The sequence below is a fragment of the Plecotus auritus genome (genome assembly GCF_963455305.1).
Source record: "Plecotus auritus genome assembly, chromosome: 1".
Taxonomy (NCBI): Eukaryota; Metazoa; Chordata; class Mammalia; order Chiroptera; family Vespertilionidae; genus Plecotus; species Plecotus auritus.
The window spans coordinates 97,493,997-97,513,332 of NC_137770.1; the positions used below are offsets into that span (position 1 = coordinate 97,493,997).

Sequence of the window (19,336 nt, forward strand, 5' to 3'; positions counted from 1 at the left end):
ATAGGGTTGTTAGAGATGAGTTAGGTGATTTTGGTTTCTTCCTATCTGTGCTGTTCACAGCCTATATGGCAATCAAGTTATCACATTGGTTTCACGGCTTCATTGAAAACTCAGATGGCTAGATTAGCTAGGTTTTCAAATCACTAGGATATAAACAGTAAACAGATTTCTGACATACAAGTTATGTCCAAGGAATTGTTTTCTCCAAGCGGCATATATCTTATAGAGAACTTTGAACTGCATTTATTTTTAAAGCAACCGAAATTCAGTGCTACAAATAGAGGATTATAACTTCAGGAGAAGAATAAGCAGAAGGAGCAAATGAACTCTCAGGGCCATAGTCTTCCTTTGATCTTGTGAAACTCCTATTGACATCTGGAGTTCCTAGTCTGGTGAGAAAATAGACTATAAACCGAATGGAACAAAGATGCCAATCCAATATCTTGGTGGAGACTTTAAAACCATACCATACAGGGACTCTGCTGCCATCTAGAAAAACTGACATAAGGTACAGAATTTTTCCTTATCAGATGTTTTTAGGTGGCTATCAGAAGTCTTTAAAAAACTATCAATTGTTTGTATGGAAACATAACTAAATGTTGTTTTCTTTATCTAAATTAAGAAATCTCTTGTTATTATGCTATTTATAATTTTTCTGGTTCTTGTATTTTAAAAAATCTAATACTAATGATATCAAAGTTTTCTTTTTTTCTCCCTCCCTCCCCCTTTAGGTCTTTTATAGCAACAGTGAATTCACATGAAATAAATTTAAAAGGACAACAGAAACCCCAAATACAATTTGCTATTTAAAGCAATTATGATTTAAAGCTACTTTTAAAAATAAGAGAAGGAAAATGGAATGAGATATGGGTTTGGGATTGTTTGGGTTTTTTTAAACATTATTATTATTATTGGTTAATGTTGACGTATTTCCTCTGCTTCTTAGGGGGTGAAAATGTTTTTAAACTGGCAAATGCACTCTTCGGAGATCCTTTTCCATCCCGTCCACAGGGAGAGGTTAAAGGTTCAATTTCATGGGCTCTGTGCAGGCAGTACTCTCTCCCAGGATGCAAGAGTGTTACCTGCACGGATGGAATGCAGATGTATAACAGACACATTCTTATTTCTCCTGTTTTTTTTTCTACTTTTCACGACCCTTTTTTGAATATTGGGCTGAACTATAAATTAAAAAACACGCTGGAAAGGATGTACAACTGAAGGCTGTGTATGTATATACAGTATGTCAAAAAGCCTTTATTTTTATACTTCAAATGCTCTAAATTAATAAAAAGTAATAATGACCATGTTATCTTTTATTTTTTATTTCCAAAATGCTTTAATAACATAGCCTCATGGTACAAATATCCCATAGAAATAGAAACGTGCAGATATTTTTGGTGACTTTTGGCTACTGAAGTAGCATCATTTAAGGATGCAGATATAAAACCCTTTGGTTATATCAAGGGCAAGAAGATATTTTTTTGGAGTGCATGTTAGTACAGGAACCTTTGAAATGCTAAGAATGTACTTCTATTTTGAAACATTTTTCCTGAATAATACATATTTTAACACTGCAAATATCATACTCCACACCTGTAGCTGTCACCAATAACTAATAACCTGGCAATGTACTTTACTTTGAATGTTCTTTTAAGAATGGCATGGGTAAGAGTTTTGAACAAGGCATTTGGGTGCAAATACAGACAGCACACATGGGCCCAAGAAGTGGTTCCAATTTGTGATTTAACATGAACATATTTCAGCAACAAAACTTGTTTTCAAAGGGAACTATGTGAAGAAAAGTAGTTTAATATAACTTCATGTTTTCTATTTGTCATAAAAGACTTCAAATATCAGAAGTTTAAAGTATGACCTGATTTAAACAACAGTGCAAAATATAAAGTAGATTTAGGAAAATATAGCTGAGATGTGGATTATTACTAGAAAACTGAACAGATTTGCACCCTATATAATAAGAGAGGAATATGCTAACTATCTGTTATGCCATGAGGCGTAACAACCGACCACATAACTACCGGATCATGGATCTGCAGGAGGGTGGGGCAGCGAACTACAAGCGGGCGGTGGAGAGCTACAGGAGGGGCAGGGCAGCAAGCTATGAAGGGAGTGTGGGGGGAGTTACAGGAGGGCAGCAGTGACCTACTGACGCATGGATTCGTGAGCAGGGCTACTAGTTTTAACATAAAAGTGAACATATTAAAAAGGCATTTTAGTGCACCTTTAAAGTACTTTATTTGTCACTTTTAAATATTATTTATGGAAGAGTTTAATTCTTAAAAAACTTTAAATTTTGGCTTAATTTTGTATTTTATTTTAAGCATTTCTTGGTCTCTTGGGGAAAAATAATGATCAATACAATAGATTTTCATTGTGAACCAATGTAAATAAAACATAGGTCACAAAACTTATATTGCTTTTATGAAATATTTATGACTTCTACACTATTTTTCTATATTCAGTTTACATACCTAATTGCTTTATATTATTTTTATTCTTACAATTTTATGAAATATAGCCATAACTACAGTCTCAAATTATGAAGAGAAAATTTTTGAAATATCAAAATAGATTCTGATCTTAGATTGTTTCCCCCTTTATAATTGTACATAAATTATAATTTATAACTGTATCAGATTAGCTGATTGATCATCTCAAGGTGCTGTAGAGCAAATATGCATTATCTCCAGGGGTAAAAACACTTCATAGGCAATCACCAGTTCTCCTGAAGCCATGCATAGGTATATTCATAAACCAGCAGCATCACCGCACCACCTAGAAAAGAAAAGAGCTGGCTTTTATCATAATTCTGTAAAACAGTGTTGTCTTCCCCCCCTGAGAAGTCCCATGCAACCCATCGGGCAGGGGCTGTTCAGAATCACCAGTTCTTGAGCTCCAATCTATAGATATAAAACTACTGTGGAAAATTCTCAGAGCAAAATCAAGACCATCTTGAGTCTCCAAATACATTCCCCCCCCCACCATGAGTTTCTGTAACTTTCATCATTTCTCATCAGATTCCTTTCAGGCATTTTTAATTTTTAAAAGTAAATAAATATAGACATTTAGTCATGTAAGGGCATGTGGCTTTCCTGGGAACAGAAGCCTTCAGGTTCTTCATATGTAGGCAAAGGATTTATCTCTTTCAGTCCATAATTAGCATTGTTGTAGTTGCATTCAAGAAGAAAATCTCTAAGATGGTGCTTGACGAATGAGGCTGCTTTTCTCTTACTGCTTTCAATTTGGATTGCAATGTGAAAAATAGCTTCTGAATATTAAAAAAATATGTATTGCAAAACTAAGCTAGCTTTCAACCTCGCTTTGTTTTCATTCATTTTATCTGCCTTGGACATACATGGAGTGCACTTGAAAATTTGGTAGTAGGGGTGGGTGTCATAAGAGCACCATTTGTCTAGGTAGAGAAGAGTTATATAACTGGCTGCAAAGAGGCTTGCTATGTAATATGTCAACAGGAATATGATATGGGAAAGCAGGTACAACCCTGTTGAATACCTAGAGATCAGGAGAGCATTTGTATGTGGGCGATTTTGTGTTCCATCTAATGCAGTAGATTGCACATGTTCTATGTCCTTTAAGACAATCTCTATTTCTCCTTTCATGTCTGTGTGAAAACTATTACAAAATCAAAATGTGGACAAATATCCTCAGCACAACTTAGAGAAGACTTGGCTGAATGAACAGAAGACTGACTTCTAACAGAAAGAAAGAGAACTTGATTTTAGTTCTTTTGTATACACTGCCATATGCTTTTAAAAAAACCCTACAGGCTGCACATGTTTGTGTAACCTTATACCAGAGATAATTATCTGCCTGTAATTTTCATTTTTAACCCATGAAGATACTCTACCAGACCCGTCTCCCTGCTGTAGCCCTCTTGGTGCTCTGGCGAGCAAGGAGGAACGCGCTGCAGAGGGCTGTGGATATGTATGTAACTGCAGTGTTTACTCTTATTAACTATTCACAATGTCAGACAAGAACACACAGAATTGGACTAGTTTACAGGCTAGTGATATTTGAAGTTTAAACCACAGATTTCAAAATTCTCCCTTCATGGGAGGTACCTATCAGTAGCCACATAAAGTTGCTAAGGCTGTTATCAAAACAAGATGAGATGCTTCTCTAAAACGAAGAATGAATATTCCAGGCTCACCTCTCTCTCTCTCTCTCTCTCTCTCTCTCTCTCTCTCTCTCTCTCTCTCTCTCTCTCTCAAAAAAAAATCATCTTACCTTACCTTTCTCTTTACCTTTCTTTCCTTTGAAGTTGGTAGGTCTTGCATGTTTGGAATGAGAGTGAGGCCAGGTCTTAGAATGAGATTTCCAGTTACTCAGTGTTGTTTAGCTTGGATAGTACATCCACAACAACCCTTTTCACTGGATTTAACACCACCGCAACTCAGGATACCTCATGCAAAAACATTTTAAAAAGCCAACAAAACATTTGCATGCCTCTAACAAAACTTGGGGTCAGATTATTTAAAGAGTTTTGGATTAAGTTTCCAGTCAATTACCGTTTTAGTTAAACTCTCAAGGGTCATCACCCTTTTCAGGCCCACCCCCTCCTGAGAAAGCTGGGTTAGGGCCAGTCCTCTGATTTTCTCTAATGCTAGGTCTACTAGCAGGTTTTTACTGTGTGGTGAAGGAAAAACACCACATACAGAGAGAATTGCACTAAATCACAAATATTCTTATCATTGGGTCCTTTTTTTTACAATCGGGCCAAAGACTAACAGAAGGCAGGTCTGAATCTCAAATGTGAAGCAAAATCCACGCTTAAATGCCTAGAAAACTTGGGATAGATAGATGGATTTGGAATTGAGGAAGTGTTTTCTAAACACAAGAAAGTGTGAACTGTTTACCAGCTTCAATTTACAGACTTTTTTCTATATCCCAGGTTGGTAGAAATGCTGGTTCATTGGGTTGAGATTTAAGGGTAAATGTGCACATAGGTGAGTACAGTAGGAGAGGAGGACATTGCTGTTAACAGAGGATTAGGACAAGGAGAGAGAGGAGGAGGAGGGGAGGGTTCTAGGAAACATTAGCAGGATGTCTAAGTAGGTGAGTGTGGCCTGGTTAAAAAAAAAAAAAAGTGTATACTTCCGTGCTTATTCACAAGGTTGCTTATAATCCAAGACTATTTGCCCAGGCGGTTGAGTCTGTAGCAGTTATTTTCTTATCTATTTACATAGAGGCAGCTGACTCTCCCTGAGGGAATGGCAGCGGTGTTTGTGGGCTGGTGTCCTGAGGTAAGGCCCTGAGCCAGGAGCCTCCACCGCCAGGCAGAGACCAGGAAGGTGAGCCAGGCTGCACCTCACCACTCCCCAGAGGTGACTGTGAAGACAAGTGGCTCTTGCTGCTCATGGAGGCAAGGCTGCCTCCTTTTCTCTTTTTGAAATGAAATTGAGGCAGGAGCAAGAAGGACCACCAGGAAAATTTTATCGGGCTGGTCCCTCACCCACTGACAATCCTCCCCTTCAGTCAGAAGCCAGCGTATATGTACTTGGCTGTTCACTCAAACTCCAACGGTCTGTGGATCCTTTCCTATTGACTTAAGCTGGGCTTTGGCTTCTATCAGCCTCCAGCAAGGCCAAAGATAGTACCTTATAAACAAAGGCAGAACATTTCCAATGAACACAATAAGCATTTTGAACACTCATAGGCAACTCTATATCCTCAAGATTTCTGCCTTTCACAGTGGAATAAACTTTTATTGTGTTGCTGTTAGACACAAATAAAAAAAAAGACACTAGAAATTAATAAAGAAGGATGGATATGAGTAATAAAAACATATTTACCTGGTCCAAGCCTCATAATCTTGGGAAGCAGGCCTTTGTACAAAGCTAAAATCCTATAAGCGAAAAGCAAAAAGCAACATTCTTTTTTTGAAAATAAAATGGAGTTGTACCTCAGCTCTACTGAAATGCTAACTCAGCATTTATAAAATATTTATTTAAAATTATCTTGCTAAATAGTCTCTGCAACAAATTGGACAAGGGAAAAGAGTCCATTAACTCTTCATTATCCAAGCTATGCTGGTCTTGTCCAATCAGAAATAGGATTTTCATCACATGATGGTTTTTGCTTTCAAGACAGGCCTTAATTTCAAGACAGCTATGTATATGGACAAAGTAACTTCTTTAATTGAATTTAAAAGACCAAAAACTCAGTCTTCACATAAGGAAATATGATGCAGTTTAGGTCAAAATAATAAAAATCACTTGTTTACTTAGAATAAGACTTGGGTGAGGCGGGATCAAGAGACAAAAGTAAGACTTAAAAATTTTTTGACCAGCAGAATAAGGCACATATTTTAAAATTTTAAAAGAAAGATACTTTCACAGAACGCTCATGTTTAATTGTCTCAGGAGAATATGATTAGGTGACATTTTGATTAGATTTACAGACAGAAGACAATTTGCCCATGTGTTAATAGGGCATATGATATGCAGTAACATTTTATGCAAACGGGCAAGCAAAAAGTAATCTTAACATTCTAAGGCAAAAATGCAGCATATTGTATAGTGGTGGCTCACGGTTCTTGATGGTATAAGAATGTTCTGCCAACATCTCATTATTGCATTATCTGCCAAAGTTTGTCATCGATTCCCTAGCTTCTCAGACATACCCCCAATTTAGGAGGGCTTAATGGCTCTCATCATAATGGAAGTATAATATGGTTTGGACAATCCTTGAGGGTTGCTCATTTATTAAGTTAAGAATGTGTTACCCTTCTTCCTGATAGACTGTGGCCATTGTTTTAAAACAGGTTCTGTACTTGATCTCTCCAGGAACTGGCTGAGGCCCTTGAATCCTACTTTTGGCAACATCAAAAGGGATGTTAATGACTGAGGCTATTGTGCCTGAGAGAAGACCAATCCCAAATTTTCTCAAAAACTCCAAGGTTGGATCCTAAAAGAAAAGAAGAATACAATAACAGAAAGGGAAGCGGAAGCCCCTAAATCGGTTAAACACTAAAGCAATATATATTTAAGCAGAGCACTGCGCTCCCCGGCACCCTCCTGCTATTCCAGCGGAACACATTAGGACTTCCTAGGCTGGAACTTGTTTTCTTGACAATCCCATTGGCTATGTTTTTACACATGGTCTAAATTGCTGAAGTACACATTTCCTCACACAGGATTTATAAACACAGTTCATAAAGAAAGACTGGTATGGCATATGGGGATGATTTGTATAATTGGGCTTCACAATGTACTTAGTATTACTGTATCAAAACAGGAGAAATCCAAGCACACTATTAGCTAATTGGCCAGAATATTTTACAAATGACAGCAACTTCCACCATGAAGCCTACTAAAATGCTCATTTGTGTGTGGACCCCCAAACGTTAAATTAAATCAAGGCTACTCTCGGTCTGCTTCTATTCCCCTCCAGGTTTTTTGCATTTATTTTCACGTGTAGCTGATCCACTGTACTGAGAAGTGCTAGCTTCCTGTTATTAACAAACCAACTTGGGGAGGCCGCAAAACAGCCTGTGATATTCTGTGCATTATAAACAGTAGTAAGTCACTGGACTAATTGGCTAAAGAATTTACAACCTATTGTTTCCGAATCTTATTCTTTCTTCATAACAAAGGAAGAAAAGGAGAGAGAGAGACAGAGACAGAGACACAGAGAGAGGCTGAAGGGGGAGGGGTGTGAGTGAGAGAGAAGAGGGGGGGAGAGAGAGAAACATTTCTTCTTTCCATTTAAATTTAAGTCTTTACCAGTTACTTTGGTCTGATTTGATTTTCCACCCCTCCCTGCTCTGCTTTCTGACATCAAAGTATTTAATTAGGTCTTATGTGGGAGTCACTTTTCCTTCAGCTTATTTTCATGCCCAGTGAGCTCACATTATGCTTTGTTATAATGAATTTTCTGGGAAGTCCTCATTATGTTTTCAGACTCAGTTCTTGCCCTGAAGACAGGTCACCTCACATACCATAAGCTGCTGGCAGAGACCCCCCCATCTGTCCCCTACCCTCTCTTTTGGTCAATACGTATTTCAGAAGTGTCTTTACAGAGGAACAATTCAGGTTATGCCACGATACTATTTTATCCAGCAAGAGAACTAAAAGGGGGAAACATCTCTGCTTAATTAAAAAAAAATCAGGTCTGAGCACTGCATGCTTCTAGTTCTATGCAAGAAGAAAACTTCTGAAGCTTTGAAATTTTCGACTGAACCAAGAGCCAGATGCCATCACAGAAACTCCTATGTGGCTAGATATAAAAAGTGAGAGGTTTGGTAATAATTCTTGGATCCAGGCCATACAGGTGCCGGTAGGTTTAAAGGGATTTAAAAATCAACAGGGTGTTTCAACAGAAAAAACAATGCAGTGAGTGCAGTGTGAGTGAGGTGTGTTTAAATAATCCCCTTCCCCTCACTTTTTCTCTTTACAAGGAGAGAAAAATGCCTTTATGTTACCCTTCTCCATTATGGCACAGAAGCGGAACTGGAGCTCCGGAGGGCAGTGGATTCAGGACCAGCGCTGGTTGTCTGACCTTGCCCAAGTCCCACAGAGCCCAGAGTATAGAAGGGATGTTTTTAACACCTGCCTTACCTTTGAACTGTATGACTTTTCTGAGAAATAAAAACAATAATAGCAATAAAAGTCCTATGGGTGTTGTACAGCCTGGCAGAAAATGGGTCGTAGTATTCTGAAGCCTGTTTTCTAAAGACTGAAAACATCCTGTAATAAGACTCTCTCCTGGTGACTCTGATGCAGCCAAGCTCTCTTTCTATTTCAGCTGAGGACAAGAGTGAAAAAGGATGGTTTGAATGCACATTGTCCTGGGAAGTTCAAGGAACTTGTCAAACATCCAGCCTCTCCTATCTCCTGATGTGTTTGCTGAGGATGAGAATTGAAGGTGAAGGTCCTGGTGCTTGAGACATTGTTGGAGACCAAAACCTAAAGTCTTCAAGCCATCATAGTATCCACTGGCACTATGTCCTGACTCTGTGCTTTCTATACATTTCCCACAGTAGTTACCAAATCCAGCTGTGCATTGGAATCACCTGGGGGCTTTTCAAAATATGGACACCTGGGCCCCACCTCCAACCTACATTGAGTTCCCAGATCAGATTCATCTGGAAAAGTGCCTAAAAGTTGTTTAAAGACTTCTAAAGCTGCTAGGCTGAGGATCCATGTCTGGAATCACTGATTTTGATATTTCATGCAGGCAAAGCAGATGGTCAGTTGCTCTCCTCTGGGCATTCTAGGAAGGAGAAGTCTTCTTGGGATGGCCAAGAGGTATCCCTTGCCACCTGGACAGTCCCTTCCTCTGAGACCATGGTCTGCTTTATGTAGCAACTTGGCCTGGGGGAGCCCGCTCAGCTTGCCTCAGTTTTCTTTGCTACATGTCGTCTACCATCCTGAAATGAATGCAGCCTCTCAAATGCCTCTCTTCTTCGACCCCTTCATGCTACTCCCACTTCTCTGGCTTTAGTTCAGATCCCATCACCTTCACCAGGTCTTGCTTTATCCTTGCTCTCTATTGTCTATTCTTCTCAGTGCCACCAGGAGTCTATGTTTATAAAAACAGAGCTGCTTTGGGTACCTTTATACTCAGAGACCTCAATTCTTCCCCACTGCATGGAGAGGAAAGCAAAGCTCCCCACTTGGCCTTTGGTTTCTCCCCTACAATATGCTTCCATCTTATCTTTGTAGCCTTAAGTTCTAAACCTTCACCCCCAAACCCATACTATGGTCACAATGGCTAAATTGTAATATCACAAATTTATACCTAGCCTTTTTCTAATTCCATGCTTTTCTTCAGACTGTCCCCACAGCCTAGAATGTCCTTCTCCATCATATTCACCTACAGCAGGGTCCAGCTTAAATCTCACATTGCCCAAGAGATTTTTATGGATCCCTGTCCACATTGATTTCTCCTTCTCCTGTACTCCTGAAACACTGTGTGAATAATCATTGTCCTTGCTATGGTTCAATTTGTGTTTGGTTTATTTTTCCTGCACCTATCTTCCCTGTTGGACTGTGAGTCAGCACAGCATAGAAGCATGTGTTATTCCTCTTTATGTCATCTCTTGCACAGTGTATACAGTAGGAACTAAATAAATGTCTGCTGATTAGCCTATCACAGTTATTTATTTTTACAGAAACAATGAGAATTAAACTTAATCTTTAGTCACTACTTCTCAAGACTCAGTGTCTTTTAGTCTGGAAATGAACCCCTATTAGAATTTTACATTTCTGTCTTTCTATCCAGAGGCATTCATATGGGGACATGAGAAGACGTCGGGCAAAGTGGAGTATTTGAGGATAAATGAATTATTGAGAGTCTCAGGTCACAGAGCCAGGCCTGGGGCTTAATAGACCCCATTGCTCAGTGACTCCCAGAAGGAACCATAATATGGCAGACTGACCAGAGTTTAGCAAAAGAATGCAATGGGCACAGAGTAGATCTTGTAATATTACTCTCTGGGCTCTTTCTCTCACTTCCTGGTTTTCCCCCTAGTAGCGAGAGGCACCCATTTGCCTCAAGAATGAAGATTGTTGTAGCTGGACTACAAAGAGAGAGAAAAAAGGTAACATTAGTGGTTTTGGTTTTCAAATTAGGCTCTTCCATGTATTAATCAGTTAATTTTCATAATCTTTGAGATAAGAATTATTACTATTATTCCTATTTTACAGATAAACATACTTAACCAAAAGGTTAAAGCATGAGAAGGGAATTTGAATAAACTCAAGACTGCCTTAGGACATACTCTTTTTACTGACACTTCAGAGGGTCAGCGGGTGGGCTGGTGGAGGCGGTGCCAAGAGCCTCCTGAAATTATAAGCAATGTGTAAATGGGCTTTTCTGGAGAGAGTGTCTATAGATTTTATCAGGCTCATAAAATTTAAAAACAACTTCATGAAACCATTTCCCCAACCAATAAATTTAAAAAGTAAAAAAAAGGCAGTGCAGAGTAGAAAACATGGGGGCTGAAAATAGAAAGCCTTCATTTTTACAGGGGTTATCAGGCAGTTCACTTTAGTGAAAAGATTTCTGCCCATGTTTCGCTCTGGAGTCAGATTACTCAGACTTCAACTATATCTATGACCCCAGTGGTTCTCAAAATGTGGTCCCCAAAACACCATTATCGGTATCATGTGGGAACTCATTAGAAATGAATATTGGGGCTCTACTCCAGGCCTACTGAATCCAAAACTCTGGGGATAAAGTGCAGCAATCTGTGTAAACAGTCCTCCAAATTATTCTGATGGAAGCTAAAGCCTGAGAACCACTGCTTAACTGAAATCATGGTCCATCTCCTTGGATCCTTGGACCCAATAAGTGATGCTCCGAGAGGCTCTAGATGTTCTGGGAAGCATTTTAAAGATTTCTTTGGTGGGAGCAAGGCTTTGTTTCTTTAAGGCTGTAGAACTAAAGGCAATGCCGTTAACTGTTTAACCTCTCCTATTCCCAGCTCAGTCCAAAGCAAGAATGCACACATCTGTGAAGTTGTTGGGCCTCAGTGATACATATCACATGGTCTGGGTCATTCTGTACTGGCTATCAGAAAATCACTCCAACATTACTGTTAATACCATAGCAACAAATAACAACAACAAAAAATTAATAGCAAAATAAACCGGAGCCATAAAATAATACACATATAATGATATATGTATTATTTTTCAAAATTTTCATTATGAGAAATAATGGTACTGTTAATAATAGTTACTTATTATAAAAGATAATGCAACATACAAAAATATTCAAGACATATATATTATGTAAGAACCCTAGGAATTAGGTATATAACAGCATTGCACAGAGAAAGACATGAAACAAGTCAAAGACATGAGTTAAGTCCAAGATCACACTGGTTATAGAGGTAGAACCTGGATTTGAACTCAGGTTCATCTGACTCCCAATAATATGCGCTTAATCATTACATCATATTGCTTTTCATCCATAATTCAACAGATATTTATTGGATATCTATATATGCCTGGTCCTACCCTGGGTGTTAGAGTTGAGTGTGAAGGTAAATGGTCCAGAGAGGAGGTGGAGGTGGGTGTATAATCAAATAACACAGTACAATGTAATGAATACTAAAGTGGAAGAATGAATAACGTGCAGGGGAAAACATGCAGTGGGAGAAGGAAGTTACTCCTGGACTTCACTGTCAGTGTCCTGTGAGAAAGTACCTAGCTTCTGCCTCTTAAAAATGTGGTCATGCCCAGCAGATGTGGCTCAGTGTTGAGCACCTGGTCAGGGCATGTGCCTGGGTTGTGGGCTCGATCCCCAGTAGGGGGTGTGCAGGAGGCAGCGGATCAATGATTCTCTCTCATCATTGATGTTTCTGTCCCTCTCTCCCTCTCTCTTCCTCTCTCTGAAGTAAAAAACAAATAAAGCAACACACACAAAAACAACAACAAAAACACGTAGTCACTTGTTGGGTGCTCAGGAAGTCAAGAGAAGCCATCTCATTATTACAAGTCACCATGCATTAGTTGAATGGCTGGCCCTCTGGCCTTGAGAATCATGTTATCTGGAATATTATTTTTCCCTTTCCAGTTGTTTATTTTAAAACTGGTAAAAGATGGTGATGATAATGCTAAGACACTCACTATGTGCCAGGCTCTTCGTTAAGCATTTTCTATATATTGAAGACTCACAACATCCCTAAGCAGATGAGGTAATTGAGGCTTATAGAAACTTATTACCTTCAAGGGGATATAATTTTGAGTTAGTCAAAAGAGAGCCAAGATTCCATTATTTAGAAGTGAAGTGTAGCCAAAATATTGAGGAGCCCTGAGACTGTCAGGTATCAACTAGTAGAATTAGAGCAGGGTTAGGCAAACATTTTGACTCGAGGGCCACAATGGGTTCTTAAACTGGACCGGAGGGCCGGAACAAAAGCATGGATGGAGTGTTTGTGTGAACTAATATAAATTCAAAGTAAAGGAGCGGAGGGGAGAGCAAGAGAACTGGATAGAACAGCCGGATCCGGCCCGCGGGCCGTAGTTTGCCCACAGCTGAATTAGAGGCATATGTTTGCCTTTCGGGACTGTAGTCTAATTCAACATCCAAGGAGATCATCTCTCAGTCCAAGGGAAGACTTAAGTGGTAGAAAATAAAACCCTAGTATCACAAGGTTAAAAGTGACCTCAGAATGTCACCTAACCTAAGGAGTGACATCAGCAGGATGGCAGAGTAAGGAGCCTTGGGTCCTCTTTCCTCCCACAAACACACTGATTGAGTAACAGGTCATGAACAAATTCTCCATGCGAGAAATCTAAAAATTAGCTGGAAGTTTCCTGTACCCTGGGTGAACACAAAACTAGACTCATGGACATTCCCACCAGAGTTCTCACCCCCAGTGTAGTGCCATACAATCAGAAAGACTTTCTAGTTGCCAGCTTCTCCCAGGGGAGGGAAGAAATTGGTTTGCATGTCCAGCACCTCAACTTTTCCAAGGAGATTCCCTAAAGGGCTGGCTTCTGTATTGCCAGGCTTGGAGCTCTGATGGGTTCAGCACAGCCTAGCCACCTGCGGGAGAATGGAGATGAAGACATGGGCTGGTAGATGGCATAGATCCTTCCCACTGCTTAACACAGAGTAAGAGGATAAAAATCCCAGCTTTCAGCTTCCCTTTTGGGAGGCAAAGAGTTGCTCTGTGCACCCAATACCCCAACTTCTCTGGGGCTTCCCAAAGAAATGGCATCTTTCTTTCCAGTTTTGAAGTCCTGATGGGACCATTGCAGTCTAGTCACCTGGGGGAGCACTGAGATGGAGGTTTGGGCTGGTAGACATTATAGCTCTCCCCTTGCTCAGAACACAGTGAGCAGACAAAAAAACAAAAAACCCAACAGCTTTTTGCTTCTCCCTTAGGGAGGGAAAGAGTTGGCACAGTCAGACTGAATCGAGAGGATCTTCCCCTTCATGAAGATTTTCTCCTGTATGAGGCCAGTCCATGAAGAATGGGAAAGATGCCTGCCTTTTCTAATGTATATATACCAAGACAGAGGGACACAAAGGACCAGGAATAGTCAAATCAATCCTGAGAAAGAAGAATAAAGCTGGAGGTATCACACTTCCTAATTTCAAAATATATTACAAAGCGACAGTAATCAAAATAGTATGACACTGGAATAAAGACAGATATATAGACCAATGCAACAGAACAGCGAGGCCAGAAATAAATCCAAGCACATATGGTCAGCTGATCTTGAACAAGGGTACCAAGAATACATAATGAGGAAAGGATAGTCTTCAAAAAATGGTGCTGGAAAAACTGGATATCCACATACAAAGGAATGAAATTGTGTATATACAACATACACAAAAATCAACTGAAAATGAATCAAATACTTAAACATAAGCCCTGAAACCATAAAACTCCTGGAGAAAAACTTGTGGGAAAAGCTTCATGATATTGGTCTTGGCAATGATTTCATGACTATAACACCAAAAGCACAGGAAACAAAAACAAAAATAGACAAGTGATACTATGTCAAACTAAAAGCTTCTGAATAGCAGAAGCAAAGCTTCTGATACTATAGCAAACTAAAAGCTTCTGAATAGGAAACAAAAGAGTAAAAAGGTAACCTGTGGAATGGGAAAAATATTTGCACGCCATATATCTGCTGAGGCATTAGTATCTAAAATATATACAGGGAAAAATAAAATAAAATATATAAGGAACTCCTCCTCAACTCAATACCAAGAGAACAAATAGCAAGATGTAAAAAATAGTTAAAAGACTTGAACAGATATTTCTCCAAAGAAGACATACAAATGGGCAACATGTATTTGAAAACTTCTCAATGTTACAAAGCACTTGGGAAATGTACATCAAACCACAATGAGATACCACTTCTTATCTCTCAGAATGGCTATTACTAAAAAACAAAAGACAACAAGTGCTGGAAAAGATGGAGAGAAATTGGAACCCTGCATATTGTTTGTAGGAATGGAAAATGGTGTAGCCCCTATGGAAAACAGTATGAAGGTTTCTCAAAAATTAAAAATAGAACTATTATATGATCTAGCAATCCCACTTCTGGGTATTTATCCGAAAGGATTGAAATCCAGATTTAAAAAAGATATCAGCAACTCCTATGTTCATTGCAGCACTATATCCAAGGTGTTGAAACAACCTAAATGTCCACTGACAGATGAATAGATACAGAAAATGTGATATACACATACAATGGAATATTATTCATCTTTAAAAAGGAGAAAATTCTGCAATATGTGACAACAGGGATGAACCTTGAGGACACTATGCTAAGTGAAATAAGCAAACCACAGAAAGACAACGTGTGGGAAATCACAGAAATTCCACTTATATGAGGAATCTAATAGTCATATTCATAGAATCAAAGAGTGGAATGGGTAGCCAGGGGCTGGGGAAGGGGAAATGGGGAGTTACTAATCAATTGGCTGAAGTTTCATCTATATAAGATGAGCAAACTCTAGTGACATTGTACCAATAGTCAACAATAACATACACTTAAAAATTTGTCGAGAGCAGATCACATATTAAGTGTTTTTACTATAATAAAATAAATGAATTTTTAAAATTGATTAAAAATATGTCACCTAGCCCAAGTAAAATATTTAAGATGGATCACATATTAATTATATAAATGGATATTAATGTTGATGAAAAATCTATAGTTATTAAAATTCCAACTGTCATCAATCAAAAACCTTTCTTTGTTCCTAACCCACATTCTTCATGCATAAGCATAAACTATTTTACTCTAATTGTTTTGCTCAATTGCAAGGGCAATCAACTGTCACCATTCTTGATGTAATCCATCAAGATTTAAAAACCATTATTAAAATAACCTTTTCTTCCTCATGCTTAAAAACACAGTTTCTTTTAAATATTTATTTCTAAGTAGGACATGTTATTTCCTCATCTACAGATGAGTTTTATCCTTTTCTTTTAAATATTTTCCAAATTTTCTCATAAAATATGGAATTTATAACTAAGCTGGAGCTGAGTAGCCTGAAATGTTAAGGCATATTACATGCATTGATAGCACTACAAAATCAAATATTCATAGTTTAAAAAAATAATTCCTCTGCAAACATTTTAAGGCTGAGGTTAACATTCCATTTTATAAATGAGAAAACTGAGACAGAGAGAAGGTATAACTTAGCAAAAAGATATGGCTACTTGATAAGTACCAGGTCTCATATTAGAACTCTCTGGCTGTTTCCACTACTTTGTGATGTTTTCGTGAATGCAGAGGTGAAGAGATGTATTTACCAGCCCTCTTCAGGATGATTGATGTATTTCCCTGACAGGACATATTATTTATAGATTCCCCAAAGCTTAACAAGAGACACTAGTAAGTGATTCTAAAATGTTGGCAGTCATGCTGTTTCACAACTTCTAAAAATTCAATGCAAGGCACCAAGTCATCAGAAATGGGGCCATACGACTCAAGATAATAACATTCAATACAGTAAATATCTGTAACCAATTTAACCATTTAATCCAACTATATAGCCAAGAGCTAAAGACAGCACCAGTAATTTAAGGCTGTGGCACTTAAGGAGTTAATATGCAGAGAGAAAAAATATCTTGATCCAAAAAAAGCATATGCCTCCCTTTTTACCTTCCCTGGCATGGGCTTTGATGCCTTGCTTAGTGAATGGCCGGCTGGCTGGCAAGCTAGATAAACAGAGAACCTTTGCCCATCTTGCAGGCCGTTGTGATTAAGGTTTGGCATCTTTAAGAAGACATTCCACACAGAGACATGCCAGAAGGAAGATGGGGAAGTAGAAATTGTTAGTTAGTGAGGACCAGGGGTATGAGGGAGATGGGCCAGGAAGCCTGATGCTTTCTACCAGGCAACATTGAACAGAGTTCATTGAAAGGAGTGTGGCATGAATATATATATTAACATATAGTCTTTGAATCTTCCTACCTCATGTCAGCTCAAATCACATTTCCTCTGCTCTCTGCAATTCACTCACCTTTTAATTATTCCTGGTACCACAGCAAATCTGAGATCCTCTCTATTTTAGCTTTGAGTCATTTTCACAGAGTTCCTAAAGAACTAACTTGAAATCAGTATATTCTGGTAACTCAACAACCTTAAAATTAGAACACAGAAAGAAATGTTCTCTGTTCACGACTGGCCTTGGATGAGCCTAGATAGATACAAAGTTGCTTTTCAAAAATTGATTAAATAGACTTGCTAGTTGAAGAACTAAAATTATTGTTCAGAAGTAACTGAAAGAGATTGCCATAAATGCTTTGGATAAAAAATCTAAAGACACTATGGTCAAAACTGAAGACTCCTACAAGGAGTCACATGATTTTCAGGGTATCACAAAAACATCTCTTTGCAGAACTCTTACTCTTCTCCTTCTTCCCTGAGTGGGTGAGTAGATTGTTTAATGATGAGAATGTCAGATGATTCAAAAAGAATTGAACATTTTAATAAATATATTACTCCGTAATTAGATTACATATAAACATATGGTCAAACCAATTTTAATAGGCTGTATCACAGTTATTTCCTCAATATTACAAATGGTTAGTTTGTGTTAACAGAACACATCAATTCTATACTTAAATTCATCACTGTCAATAGTTTGGGGTTTATAATACAGTCCTTCATTTCCTCAAGGCTGTAAGCAAGAAGTGATACAAACATGAAGTCTGTGATATATGAAGAAATTGCAGAAAACCCATTCTAGTAATACATTTTTGAAAGTTTCATGTCCTTTTGAATCACCCTTGATTTCAGAAAACCACCTGAAAAAGTCTCTCATGTTATCCTGATTAATAAGACACTGAATTCATAAAATACTGAATAGAGGATGGATGGGAGATTAGATGTAGAACCCTTATCTAGCTGAACAAAATGGTTCTGTAAAAGATGCTTCCATACAGCAGCCTGAAGAGGGGCTGGATGAACCTAGTGAAGATGTGGAAGGACTGCTTATTGGATCTGCTGATAACACAGGCTGGGCGGGGAAGCTAGAATGATAGATGAGGGACTCAATATCACCTCAAAATTATCATCACAGGCTCCAGCACTGGATTGAACCCACAGGATTAAATTTAATCATAATGAATACAAACTACACAAGTTCAAGATGAGAGAATTTTGACATCACTGCTGTTCATGTAATCTTGGATCTTAAATGACCATAAAGATTTATTTTTTTCTTTATTGATTAAGGTATTACATATGTGTCATTATCGTAAGGGGGAGAGATCAACCAAAAGACTTGTATGGATGCATATAAGCCTAACCAATGGACACAGACAACAGGAGGGTGAGGGCATGAGTGGGGGGGGGCGAAGAGGGGGGCAATGGGGTGATAAGGACCATAAAGATTTATACATGCCAACATCTAGATGTAAAAGCAACACCCATTCACCCCCCTGCAAAACCCTGACAAATATCCCAAGAATTCATCTCTGTCCAATCTTTGGCTGCATTAAGAAAGATGTGTGTTCAGATCACAGGAAGCGTTAATCCTAGCATACACTGAATTGATCAACTTACAACTGTAGTATTGTGTTTAGTTCTAACACTGACATTGACAAATATGATACATTTATAGTGGGAGAGAAAGATCTCACAGAGAATAAAAAAAACATTTTTGAAGAGGGATTGAGGAACTGTGAATATATTCTGAAGAAGGAATGACTCAAAGACTCAAGTATCCATACAGTTAAAGAATTACAGTACAATTTTTAAGAGCATGGGCTCTGGCATCAGATTGCCTGGGTTCAATCATTGACAGGATCTTTAGGAGTGGGCACCAAACTCTGACACTTTTTGTGAAGATACCTTCAAAGCTTCTCAGAGGGCTGAGCCATGCCACATTCACCTTTGTATGTATACTGGGTCTGACACATCATAGGTGTTTAATAAATTCTTTATCTCTCCCCTATAAAGACATACTGCACAAAGAACCAAGGTCTCAGAAGCAATTACAAAGGAGGTAAATACACACACCTGGTAATAACCACAAGGCAAATAATAGGCACTCAGCATTGCCTGCCCCACAGCGGGCAATGGTCATCATGGAAATGATGTGGTGTGTGGAAATCACAGTTGTCTCCTGGTAACTGAACAAGGAGGCAGCCTGAATGAAATTGAACTGCTTTTTTGTTTTAAAGAAGAAATTTGCATTTAAGATATTGTAAGTTATAATGGGTCGAAGTCAACTAGGAGTAGAGTCTGATCTCGATATATACCTTTCCTTTTTCTCTCCTCTTGGTGCTCTCTCTCTCTCTGTTGTTGTTGTTCATAAACTTTGAAAAAAGCATTTCCCCCTGATGTCATGATATCTTACTATTTGT

The 19,336-nt window shown here is 38.5% G+C and overlaps 1 protein-coding gene across 1 annotated transcript in view; it reads right to left on the minus strand.

Moving 5' to 3' along the window:
- Positions 1-1,326: 1,326 nt before the first annotated feature.
- SLC25A21 (solute carrier family 25 member 21) overlaps positions 1,327-19,336 on the minus strand; it is a 543,805-nt gene continuing 525,795 nt past the window's right edge. The window contains exons 8-10 of the mRNA XM_080641810.1: positions 6,764-6,945; positions 5,832-5,884; positions 1,327-2,793 (exon numbers count right to left, since the gene is read on the minus strand). Coding sequence (XP_080497936.1) covers positions 2,732-2,793; positions 5,832-5,884; positions 6,764-6,945 — 297 coding nt within the window. The 3' untranslated portion in view covers positions 1,327-2,731. The remainder of the gene's footprint in view (positions 2,794-5,831; positions 5,885-6,763; positions 6,946-19,336) is intronic.